At 31.3% G+C, this 12,096-nt stretch overlaps 1 protein-coding gene across 2 annotated transcripts in view; it reads left to right on the top strand.

Moving 5' to 3' along the window:
- LOC111695652 (uncharacterized) overlaps positions 1-12,096 on the top strand; it is a 36,105-nt gene that overhangs the window by 6,550 nt on the left and 17,459 nt on the right. For both annotated transcript variants that reach the window (XM_023465046.1, XM_023465045.1), the window contains exons 7-10: positions 5,508-5,584; positions 6,070-6,156; positions 9,108-9,189; positions 9,883-9,923. In XM_023465046.1, the coding sequence (XP_023320814.1) occupies positions 5,508-5,584; positions 6,070-6,156; positions 9,108-9,189; positions 9,883-9,923 (287 nt within the window). The remainder of the gene's footprint in view (positions 1-5,507; positions 5,585-6,069; positions 6,157-9,107; positions 9,190-9,882; positions 9,924-12,096) is intronic.

Below are 12,096 nucleotides of genomic sequence, written 5' to 3'. Positions count from 1 at the left end.
TTCAAGGAATTCAGCTATGTATGTTATTAGAATAGTATTACAAATAATAATAATGAAAATGATTTTATAATAACAATTTATTAAAGTATACTTGGGGGTTGTTCAAACGTAATAAGACTCTTAAAACGATTTTTTTCCTTGATTTTTTTTTAAGAAACCGAACATTTGCCTCAAACTCTAATTTTAAAATCCTTATACATTTGCAACCTGTTGTTGTAAATTTTTACTATTTCAAATATTAAAAAGTTAAAACACGAATTATAAAAAGTTTTCACCATCAGGTGGAAAAGAATTTTATATTTTGTGGCAAGTGTCGAGTTGTTTTTAATGAAAGTTTACAAGGGTGAGTTGTAAGATACCAATTTAAAAATCATTGTTTTCATTTATCATTTATCATTTATCCCATCCTTGATTTATTCTTTTTATGTAATCAGACGCCGCAGATTTAAATACATAAATTAGTCTGAAGACTAAACTGCCATTGAGACTTAAATACGACTCAAGAGTCAAGCCTTGCAAAATGTTGGGAATAATTTTTATAAGGCCTAAGTCCGATTTATAAACTATTACATCACTTCTAAAAAACTTGCTAAAGTCGAGACTTACTTTGAATGTTAGAGTTGAGACTAAGATATTAAGATTATACACTAAGCTTTGAAATCGTGGCCTCAGAACATTTAAAGCGGATAAATATACCAAGGTTCAGTTCATCTTTTTTAACTGCAAAGAATCCAACCTTTATTATTCTCTCTCAAGTTTCTAGGATCTACTTGAATATTGATTCACTCTATCTTACATAATCTAGGCTATTCTGTATTTTTTAGACAATAGGTTTACATATACAGAACAATATTTATTCAACCATCTATTGTCTTTTTTCTTTAAAGCTTCGGTCGTCGTAATTTTAGGTGGCACTTCTTTTAAAAAAGGGGGCATGCTTTATTAAAAAAATTACCCCTGAAACCTCAATCTGATTAAAGATATGGAAGATAATGTTGTTTTACTGACTTGAACAGTTTAATTCTGATAACTTCTTTATTGGTTCTGAAGCAACAAATGCGCAAGTCAGTTTTGCAGAGAATCCACCAATGCAAATAAAGGAGTAGGGTGGAGAGTGTGTTACACCAGTTCTTGTTCACGGAAGTTAAGCACATTTGTCCACAGCCAGTAACTGGATTGGTGTCCAGACTGGTGTTCACGGGTTCGATTCCCGTACTCCACACAAACCTCAGCGAATTGGTGCGTGCTTTCTACTTGCCAAGAAAGAAGATTTAAGTGGATTGATACAAGTGAATGATGATGAAGAGAGGAAAGGTGGACAAGCAGGGACAGTCCATGGTTGCCGGCTATAGGTACCTGGAGGTATCCAATCCAGGCCTACAAATGATTGGAAGCAATGTTTCCTATCTGTTAGGCACCCGGGCCTCATTCCAGTATATCAGAAGAATTCCTGCACTCACTTTTCTCAGGCCTACGAAGCTCTTAGGCAGCTGGATTTAGTCAACCCTCTTCTCAGTTTGAATGAAGCTTGGATGGATGAATGTGCTGCCAGATTACAACCCCTGGTAGATCAATATAAACCCAGACAACACCAAATTTTCGTAATAGAAAAATTCCGAGATTTGATCATAACAACCCGATTTTGTCCTGATCTGTTTAAAAAAAAGTTTAAAAACATAGATATCTAATTCATATCTGATCTGACAAAGCTTTCAAAAACAAATTCGTCAGATTTAGGATTTAAACGTTTATTCTAGTGTTCATCTTTTATTTACAGTTTTCCTTCATACATCTTTTTATGAATTTAAAATTTATTGTTTCGTTGACATTTAGAGTTTGCTTAAAAAAATACAATTGATATGTCAAAGCACTTTTCGCTGAACATAACCTGTTTTATTCCAATTTTAATACGTAAGATTCAAAATAATGATTTTAGTTAATTTTGTCAGTAATGAACAAGAAATACACACAAAAACAATATTTTGACAAATTAGTAAAAATATTTCGTGATTATTTTGCAGCTTAACTTAATATTCTTGCACTTCAGCTGGTTTCTAAATATTTTCAGTTTGTTGAAATAATTGTTTGAACAGAAAATAAAACAGTTTTGACTTTTCTTCATCTTATACTTTTCCTCTTTGATGAATTTTGTTTTGGTAATACTAGGATTTAAGGACGTGCTATACGGGTTCTTATTTTTACTGTTACTTACTTTAGATCACATCAATAAAAAGTAACAATTTCAGATTTCGCAGATTTTTTTGATCTTGTTTGTGGATTTCCATTGACCATCCCACGGTACAGTTTTTTAGCCTGATTGGTTCAGTCGTATGAGAAGGTTTATATATGTTAATGAAAAGTGTAGTATTTTTGAACTGCGTTGCATTACTCATAATCTGTCGGTCTGTAAACTAAAATATCATATGTTTCAAGTTTAATACTAGAATTTGATATTATGGAACATGCAGGGATATATATTTATGTTTTCCAGTCTATATATTAATAATACAGTAAAAGCATTTAGTTACAGTAATGATTGTAAAAATGTTTTTACGTTAAACATTTATAAAGTTAATTACACTTTCTTAAACCCTATTCCTTGTGTTTCAGTATAACAGTGTACTCTGGTCTAACAAGGTATTTACTATTTTCTTAGTACAAAACCGGAAATCAAAATTTTGCTATAAAATCTGTTGAAGTTTTTGAATATCTGATTTTCACTTGTTTTGAAACTGTTTTCTTATTCTATGCAGTATGCCATGTGAAACTGTTATAAAGTTGAATTTGACATTTTCTTGAGATTAAATTTATAGTTTGAAGTTTTATTTTTTATTTTACAAACTTTTATACTTCTATAGATTATTAAAAACAAACGAAAACAACTTAAATTCAGCGTGCCCCAAGCCCTCTAACTGTGTCTCGCATTATTAAAAGATATTTTAAGATGCCTTAATTTTAACCCCTTTTTTGATAAATTTTATCGGACACTTATTGTGTCCACTTAAGTTTTTTTTGCCGGGGTTATTTATGAAATTAGATTATAGTCGCCATATTTCTTTTTGCGTTCTCTAAATTTTGTTTAAAAGTTAGGTTTCTTTACAAAAATATTCTATTAAAGCACGGGCATGTAGGTATCCTATTTCAAATATATTTGTAACGTGTATTTATTACTTTCAGTTTAAGAAGCTTTGTCTTACCAGATATATGTTAAAATGCATAGCCTCCCCTTCTGAAACATCTTAAAACTAATTTAAATGTTTTCTTGAAATGAAATGTACGTATAATTTTATTCCTAACTTGAACATTAACTAAAGTTATAATGATATATTTATAACAGGGGTTAAAAGCACTTCAGGCATAATTTCAAGCTAGCCTCCATTTGCAGACTGGTGTGTACGATTCACCACAGTGCCCGTTAAACCTTTGACTGATCATGTATGCCTTATTCTTGTGTATCTCCAGAAACGCTTATAATTTTTGAATGGTTTGTTTCCGAGCTGTTTTATATTTTAGAAATATTAATATTTCCTTTCTATGTAGTTAACATTGTGCGCTAGTGCACACTCCAGCTTTTAGTCAATTTAAACACCATTTAGGAAATTAACACACTGAGTTCTCTGTCTTGGTGATGAGTTAAAGGTTTAAAGTTTATCGTTGTTAATCAAGGATGAATGTTCACTTAAAATCACGCTTATATTTCCTTTAAAGGCGTAAATGGAGGTTTATGGGGGGAGGGGGGGGGGCTAAAGAATAATTTGGGTAAAAAAGAATTGGAACGATAATATATTTTTGCTTTTTATCAAGATCATTATCTATTTCTATATCAAGTTTCAATAGAAACTATTCCGAATAAGTTTCTACAATCATTTTCTTAATTTCTAAAGAAAATTATGTCATTATTCTTTTATCTAAAACTTTTTTAGTTTTTATTGAAAGAAAGAAAGTTTTTTCTTTACTTTGTCAAAAATGTGTTTTACATGTGAAATAACATTGAGTTATGATTTTTAAAAATTATATTATACATACATATTGCATTCCATAATCAGGTTTTAGACGGATTCATTGCCTAATCAATAATCTTATATTTAAACTTCTCGAAGATATTATTGCAAAATAAATTGCATCCATCCTTAAATTTTCAAAAGTTGCTTTTGAAACCTGTTATTTAATTTTTAAAAAGCTCTTTAGTCCAGTTTAATGTTCTAGGCTTTTGGGGCACTAAACACCACTTTTTCTTTTTACATCATGAAACTATAATTTCAGAGATTTTTCTTTATTCATTGAAGGTTTTAGAAAACTTTGCCAAACTTTTAAACTCTGGGAGGCTATAAATCTTTCCAGGGTTCATGCGAGTTCCTTCAAACAAATTTGGACCAGATCGGTTTAACTGTTTTGTATTTGTTGGTTACAGACCAACCATTCAACTCACATACCTGATATACACAATACATATTTGAACAATGTAGGAATCTGATCTGTTTCTTAATTAGTTTTAAAAACTTTGAATTTCTTGAACCTCGATGTTCTGTGCAGTTTGCAATGCACTCTTTATCTTGAATTTGAATTATTATGAATAATATTGCAATACTCCACAAAATATATATCTATGCATTTCATCTAATTGATTAAAAGAGTTTTATATCTATGTATGTTTACAGTGCTTAGCTGTACAAACATAAACAAAACTAGTATTTAGAATTATGTTGTTTATATACTGGACTCAGCAATTATTTATTACCATCTTCCTTTATACATATCCTCCAATAAACACATTCATTATTCATTACTCAATACATTATACATAAACGAGATAAGATATTAAAATCGTTAGGTATAGATATATGTTTGGGGTCTTTATAATAAAGCTCTTCGCTCATGTTCACCAAATTGAAGAATACTGAAGAATATAAGTATTGACGATTATTTGAATTATGCAATGTGAAACATATTGGCTGACATTTTGTATTGAACCTGTGTCTACCCCGGGGGAAAACATGGGCTAAAAACATATGGATTTTTTAAAAATTCCACGGGCAACCCCGGGCACTGCTAAAATCATGAATAACTACCAAGCGCGGGTAAACGGCAGAAGTAAATATGAGTGACCTGGGCATTGCCGGGCACTCCAGCTAAACATATATTTATGTGTTAGACCAAAGTTTTATGGGGAAGCGATTAAATACTATCCAATATTTTTAAGAAAATTATTTGATAACTAGATTTAATGTCATTTACTTTAGTTTTCAGCAGGGGCCTAGGCTTAAATTTATAGAGTTTTTTTTTGAGAAATATATCAAAATCAAGAAAATCTCGATCATCATTTCTTAGATTAATGATTAAATGACAGTTCTTGGTGATTAGATAATGGCATTTCAAGGAGGGGTTCTTAATATTATATTGAAAATTCCTTATTAAAAAAATACAATAATTAATCATAGGAATTGAAGAAATGAAAGGATTACATAATTTCTAGAAAGGCAGCAATACAAAAGCTTGTTAATATTCAGGTTAGAAAGGAAGGAAAGAAAGGAGCTGAAGAAGATTATATTTGTCCTGGAACCTGGTTCTCCTGTCCACGGGAAAGGTAAAAATTATTAAATGTACTTTTCAATTTTATTTGGTATATCGCAATTTTTGATAACGGTTTTCAATTAAATTGGAACATTTATAGCATTCATGATTAATTTTGAGAATACTGCAGTGCATTAAATATTTGCAATGGTACCCATACGGCTTACATTGACAATCATCATTTAGAAAACAATGTTCTATATATCTATATTCTAATTGCGGTTTTTCTTAAATACTTCTGGTCTTTTCAGATAAGAAAAAAAAGTGCCAAAATAATCCTATATCAGAAATAAAAACACAGCTAGTACTATGTTTTGCATACTATACTAAGTGTACTGTTGTAAAAAATTAATGACCTCACAGCTTTTAATTTTTGTCATCTAAAACTTTATTAACTCTCTCTTTTAATATACTAAATTTTAATTTGAGAGCCTTCTAAAATTACACTAGCCGTATCAAACTGAGAAATATGAAATTATTGAAGAATATTTGAATCAGGCAATGTGAAACATTTACCTGGAAAATGTGTTTCTTCTGTTTGTGTTTGCCTGGCTGTTACCCATGTTATCTATCAAGAACAATCAGGTATGAAAGGGGGAAATGAATCCTCAAATTTAAAAGGAGTGTTCGCGAAAGATGAAAGGGGGTATAGTCTTAATGCTATAAAAAAGCGCTTTTGATCGCTACTAATCTTACTTCTATCTGTTGCGTCTATAAGGAGAAAATTGTTAAAAACGACGAATACCGAAGAACGTAATGTTCATACAAATTCGGAAAGATGCAACATTCAACTCGGATCGTAAACAAATCAATTTAATTCCAAACAAATCATTCAGATATTACAAACAGTTGTCATCGATTATATTTCGACGCATTCGTAAATAGTTAATATTTCATAATTTTTTTGATTTTGTTCTTTTAAAATAATTTTTGCTGGAGTTGGTTTTTCGAACATTCCTGGAAAATATGAAAATGTCGTCTTCATTATCAAAAATCCTCGGAACAGGAATAAATGTTTTCAAAAGTAACTCTCAGATCATGAAAAATACAAAATATTATGAAATATCAACTATTTACGAATGCGTCGAAAAATAATCGATGACTATGACTTTCATTAATGCATAACATGATTTAAAGTCAAACTTTTAAAGATTTATCCGGGGAGTGTAATATGAACCTCACTCATTGGTCAACGTTCTGACATTGCACCAATAAAGAATTAGAACTCTTAAATGAACGCAGTGTTAATCCGGCCCCAGCATTTAAAAGATCCCAGATAGACGACGTCACAAGTTCCGTTAACGAACAAATTTATTTTTTATTTTTAAGTAAACGGGAACTTCCATTAACAGACAGATGTTTTTTTAATACTGAAAATTCCGTTGACGAACAAATGTTTTTTTAATGAACAGGAAATTCCCTTTACGAAGAGAATGAACCGTTATGGTGCACTTGGATTTAAAGGTTGCAAGCTCACAAGGAAAAATCGATGATAATTTTGCCAATGATTTCTAAAAACCCACAACTAACAACATCTGCTTTATAATGCTCAAATGTACATGTAACACGCTAGAAGAAAAGCATAAGTGAGTTAGAGTCGTAAAATCAAAGCCTAAGACCATGTTTTTAAAATTGATGAAACCGGCTGAACCTTTGCAGGTCATCATTGTTCGACTCATAAACTAAAAGAATTTAGACGTCAATCTCAGAAAGAAAACCAATTTTTGTAATTATAAATTAAGAAATTCAATCGTTGCGGTTTGTAAATATATCTAATGAACTTATGAATTCGCCAAAATTCTATGACACTATTCCCCCCCCTCTCTCTCCCTCCTTGAGGCTTGCTCTGGTCTGGTTTGCTCCTTTTATTGTAAGTATACTCGTAAATCATCCCAAGAATAAAATCCGAGTGTTGAGCAACTAAACATGGAAGATTTATTAATGGATACTAGAAAGGAAGTATTGAGAGAAAATAAAGATATCTTCGTCTGATAAATAATTTGCTCTGGTTTATATTTATCTACAGCTTTTATTTTTGTTTTATCTTAAATTTAAATTTTACTTTGAACCCATTTTATTTACTCTGGTTGTAATTAATTCTCTTTCTCCCAAGTAAAACTTAGGAAGAACACAAATTTCAAGAATGTCTAATATATGTCTATTAGTCCTCTTCAACTCCTTGTCCATTTGCAAAGGAAAAATATAAAATAACATGAATGAAATGCATTTTTAGTTTTACAACCACAGAATTCTCTAAAATCATTGTCTCATGCAAAAGAATACTTAAGAAGTAAAAACAATTTATTTTCAGTAAAAACATGAATTAGACGAAAGACATGAAAAAATACAGATAAGGCGATTTTCTCATTGTTTACCTAGAGCTGAGCATAAAATTAACACTAGATGGTTAGGAAAAAGGGGGAAGGGGTGATAAACTTCTAACCGTTAGTTGTAAATATTTGACTGTTAGAAGTAAAAAAATACAGACAAACGATGATTTTTTTGTCGCTAGGTGTCTCTCCCACGTGGAACCCCTGAAGCATTGAGAGCAGAGACACCTAGAAACTAAATAATCCTCGTTTAAATTATATTGTATATTAAACAAATATTATTAAATATTATAACTAATTGCGACTGCATTGAATTGAATTCGATGATTATAGGTTGTAATATCTAAATGTTTAATTTTAAATTTAATTGAATTATTTACGATATGTGTGAAATATTGAAATTTTGTGGATTTGTATGGACGCTATGTTCTTCCGTAAGAGTCGTATGTTCTCCTTGTCAGATAGAAGTAAGATTAGTTGCGATCTCCATCGAATTCGATTCGACGTTAGCACCCCCTTCATTTTTCGCGAACACTCCCTTTTAACTTATCTCTGCCAAACTAACTACAGAATGAATATTAAATTGACAATTTAAACTGATTAAACTTCATCCTCTTGTACATATATAATTTACTTCCGTTAAACTTGGGGTTGTCAATTATGGAAATGTCCCCCCCCCTAATTAAGAAATTAAAGTAACAGATTTTTTTACATAAAGCACTTCATCGTTCAAAATCTGTGAATGCTTACTCAGCACAAATATGCTTAAAATTTACACTTCACAATCATTCATTTGAATATACTATTTATTTACTTGTTTTTCGAAGATTACATTTTGTCTGGTTTCAAGAAATCAAAAGCTTTTCTTGTTTTTTCGTTATCAGCACAATTTTTTATGAAAATGAATTTAGATTTTTATTTTTACCGATTGAACTAGCCTGTTTTACTTCTGTGTGCAAGGTCAAAAGATTACATTTATGTTTAAAAAGTAGTGATACACGAATTTTAATTCTCTTTGAATTCTTTTTATGTAGCCATGAAATGAGAAAATTCTCCACAAAAGACAAAGTTTAGATTTTGCTTACAAAGTTTAGACTTGAAAAATTAGATTTGTTCAACAATGTTAACAAAAATATTTGATTTTTAAGCTGGAAAAAATCAGTGTTTTTTTATGACAAAGGAATTGAAAATTCAATTTTTTTTAAGGCGAAGGAATCAAAAGCGCCATGATATCGAGCGGAGAAATCTTGAAGCTGGAAATCATGGAAACCTTATTTCTAGAGCACAGGTATAGGATAAAAACAGAGGCTACGATTTAAATTAAATAATTCAGGATAAATTTGTCTGACTACTAAGCTGCTACTGAGTGCCGTTGAAACTAAAATAATGCTCAAACCTTGAGACATGTTAAAACTTACTTTTAACCTTAGAGTTGAGACTAAGGATTCAGATTAAAAGCGACTTTTAAATCATGACCTCAAGAAAGACAGGAACTGGTCAATTTTAAGGGATTAGGACTCAATACAGAAAGTTAGAAAATACATATTCGTGATCTAGGATGTAATGCAAGGAAAGTTTATTGCAGTTGCGTACACTCTGCGTACATATTGAAACCAGTTTTCTCTGAGCGGAATTTGTAAACAAGAATAGATGCATCATTGTTCGTTTAGTATCCGAGGGGGTTAAAAGCATTAAATTTTGATAATTTTGATAATTTTGATAATTCACATAATATTTTCATATGACCAGAATATTACATTGATTTTTTATGTGAAAGATGGATCCCTAATCAGGCTTCGACACCCGTTTTGTGTTTACATTACCGCCCAGAGACAGTACACTGCAGTACAAAAGATGCGTACACCTCTGAAATAACTTTCTTTGCATTACATCCTTGTTCGTGTTTATGTTTATGGAGTACAATTTACTCGCTGTAATAAATATAAGATATTTAAGCCATTTTAATTTTACTTATTTTTAGAACGTTCTGTCCTCACAAGCTTCAAGACCTTCATCCCCAAGGTAAGAAAGAGATATATTATGAGGTTAAATGGGGATTTAAAAGTGTTCGTATGCGTAAATAAAGATTATAAAAGCGTAGTTTCAAGTTACCTTTGACTTTTAGAGTTGCATGCTTGATTTTTAGAGTTGCATGCTTGATTTTTAGAGTTGTATGCTTGATTTTTAGAGTTGTATGCTTGATTTGCTATGGTATTCCCATCTTTGTTCAAGCAAAAATGACGTGGTAATGCTTGTTTTAATTGAAAATTAAGTTATAGTTTGTTACAAATGTAACGCCTTAAAATCTACACAATGATCTGGCATAGAACTAAGACCACTGATCCAACCAAGATTGTACACTGGGGACTGGTACAGTGTACATTTGCACGATATGATACTATTATTTTAAAAGTCTCATTTTCTATGGATAGCCCTGCACACTGCACTTCTGTTCAATTTGTAAACAAAATATAAGACCGGACATACAATAAATATCTGGGGAATGGGAAAATGTTAGGATTTTCTGAATCTGAAAAATATCTTTCTTTTTATATATGTACAGTGTACACTGTACAGCTGTGTTTCTTTTTTCATATTGAAGTATGGATTAGTATTAGGCTTTTAGCGCCCTTTCCACAGAAAAAGACGCAGAAAGTAAGATTGTAGGAGAAAAATCTAAATATTTAAAAATCTAAGAGTTGTACTTGTAAAAACGATCGATGATATCTTCATTATGATTTTAAAATATTTGACTCATTGGCGGATTTGAAGAGAGGGAATGCCTAAAAGAATGGGGTAAGTCCCTCCCCTTGTATAAATTTAGGCGCAATATATAGAGAGGCCCCTCTTATATATTGAGATACTTATTTTAAGCCTCCCTCTTATTTTGTGCACAATGCACCATGCCTGCAGGTAGGCTATAAGATCGGGAAGAATGAACCCAAAATAAAGAATGATATCTTGGGATGAAAAACTATTTTAAAGAAATTGCTCCAATAAAAATAAATGAAGCCTTTATAAACCTTGGTCAGCTTTAGATCAGGAAATATTTATCGTATCATCCAATCAAATAGCAGAGTTCTAAATAGAGATAATATCATCAAATGAAAAAGATAGAACAGAAAGTGTTTGTCAAAAATAAGTCTAATGCAAGAAAAAAATTTTAGTTTCCATTTTGGGGAGAGAGCATTTTTCTAGAATTCTGGTGAAAATGAGAAAGGAGTATAGTCAGAAGGTGCAGAAGTGATTATGGGGGCAGAGGCGCAACTAGGGGGGGGGGCGGCCGGGCTTGCGCCCTCCCCTAGAACCTGAGAGGGGGTGGCGCGCCCCCCCCCTGCAGAATGAAAAGAAAGAAAGAATGGCGAAAATCAGTATCACAGGAATAAGAAAACCAATAGAGTTATTATGAAAGAGGAACTGCTTGATATTATATTCTGTATATATTTACATAAATAAATATTCATTATGAATTATAGTATATATATTAGCTAGTTTTTGTGACGTATTTGGACTGCTGGGAGCTAGTTTTCCTATCGTCCATACCTGTAGTTGGTATATAGTATATGAAAAACTGGAAACACAAAAATATGTGCAACCCTAAAGTGAAATTGACGAAATTTGAACATCTAATTCGGAATCCTAATTCGAATTAAATAGTCTAAATTACATTTTCTGAAGTTAACAAGTGGGTTGTTCACACAGTATTCTGCAATCCTTGTTAGAGAATATAATTTATTTTTTATTTTATATTTACATCCAGTTGTAGGAAACCTTTTCAAAACATCTCCAGTTTCTATTGAATTGGATTGATTCTTATTTTTTTTCTCTTATTGCAGCATTTTTGCACACTTTTTCATGTATTGTCAACCAGAACAAATTTTACCTTCAGCGCCTTTTTTGATGAATTTATTCATCCATATTATTTATATTATTACTAGCCTTGGAGGGCGCTTCGCGCCCATCTTCTAAATTAATTGTGAACATGTTCTCTTTGTGTACATCGTAAAACAAAACAAAAATAATCGCGGATTTTCACAAAAAATTTCGTGGATTTTCAAAATTTTAAAAAATTTAATGTAGATCGAATTTTGATGGAGACAAATATTTGAAATTTTGATCATTCATAAACCTTCCCTGGGGTCCCTAGATGTCCCACAAAAAATTTGGGCCCGATCGGTTCAGCCGTTTTGACGTT

Source organism: Eurytemora carolleeae, unplaced genomic scaffold (genome assembly GCF_000591075.1).
Source record: "Eurytemora carolleeae unplaced genomic scaffold, Eaff_2.0 scaffold234, whole genome shotgun sequence".
NCBI classification, from domain to species: domain Eukaryota; kingdom Metazoa; phylum Arthropoda; class Copepoda; order Calanoida; family Temoridae; genus Eurytemora; species Eurytemora carolleeae.
The sequence above is the reverse complement of the archived record's forward strand: the minus strand, read 5'-3'. Positions and strand labels throughout refer to the sequence as shown.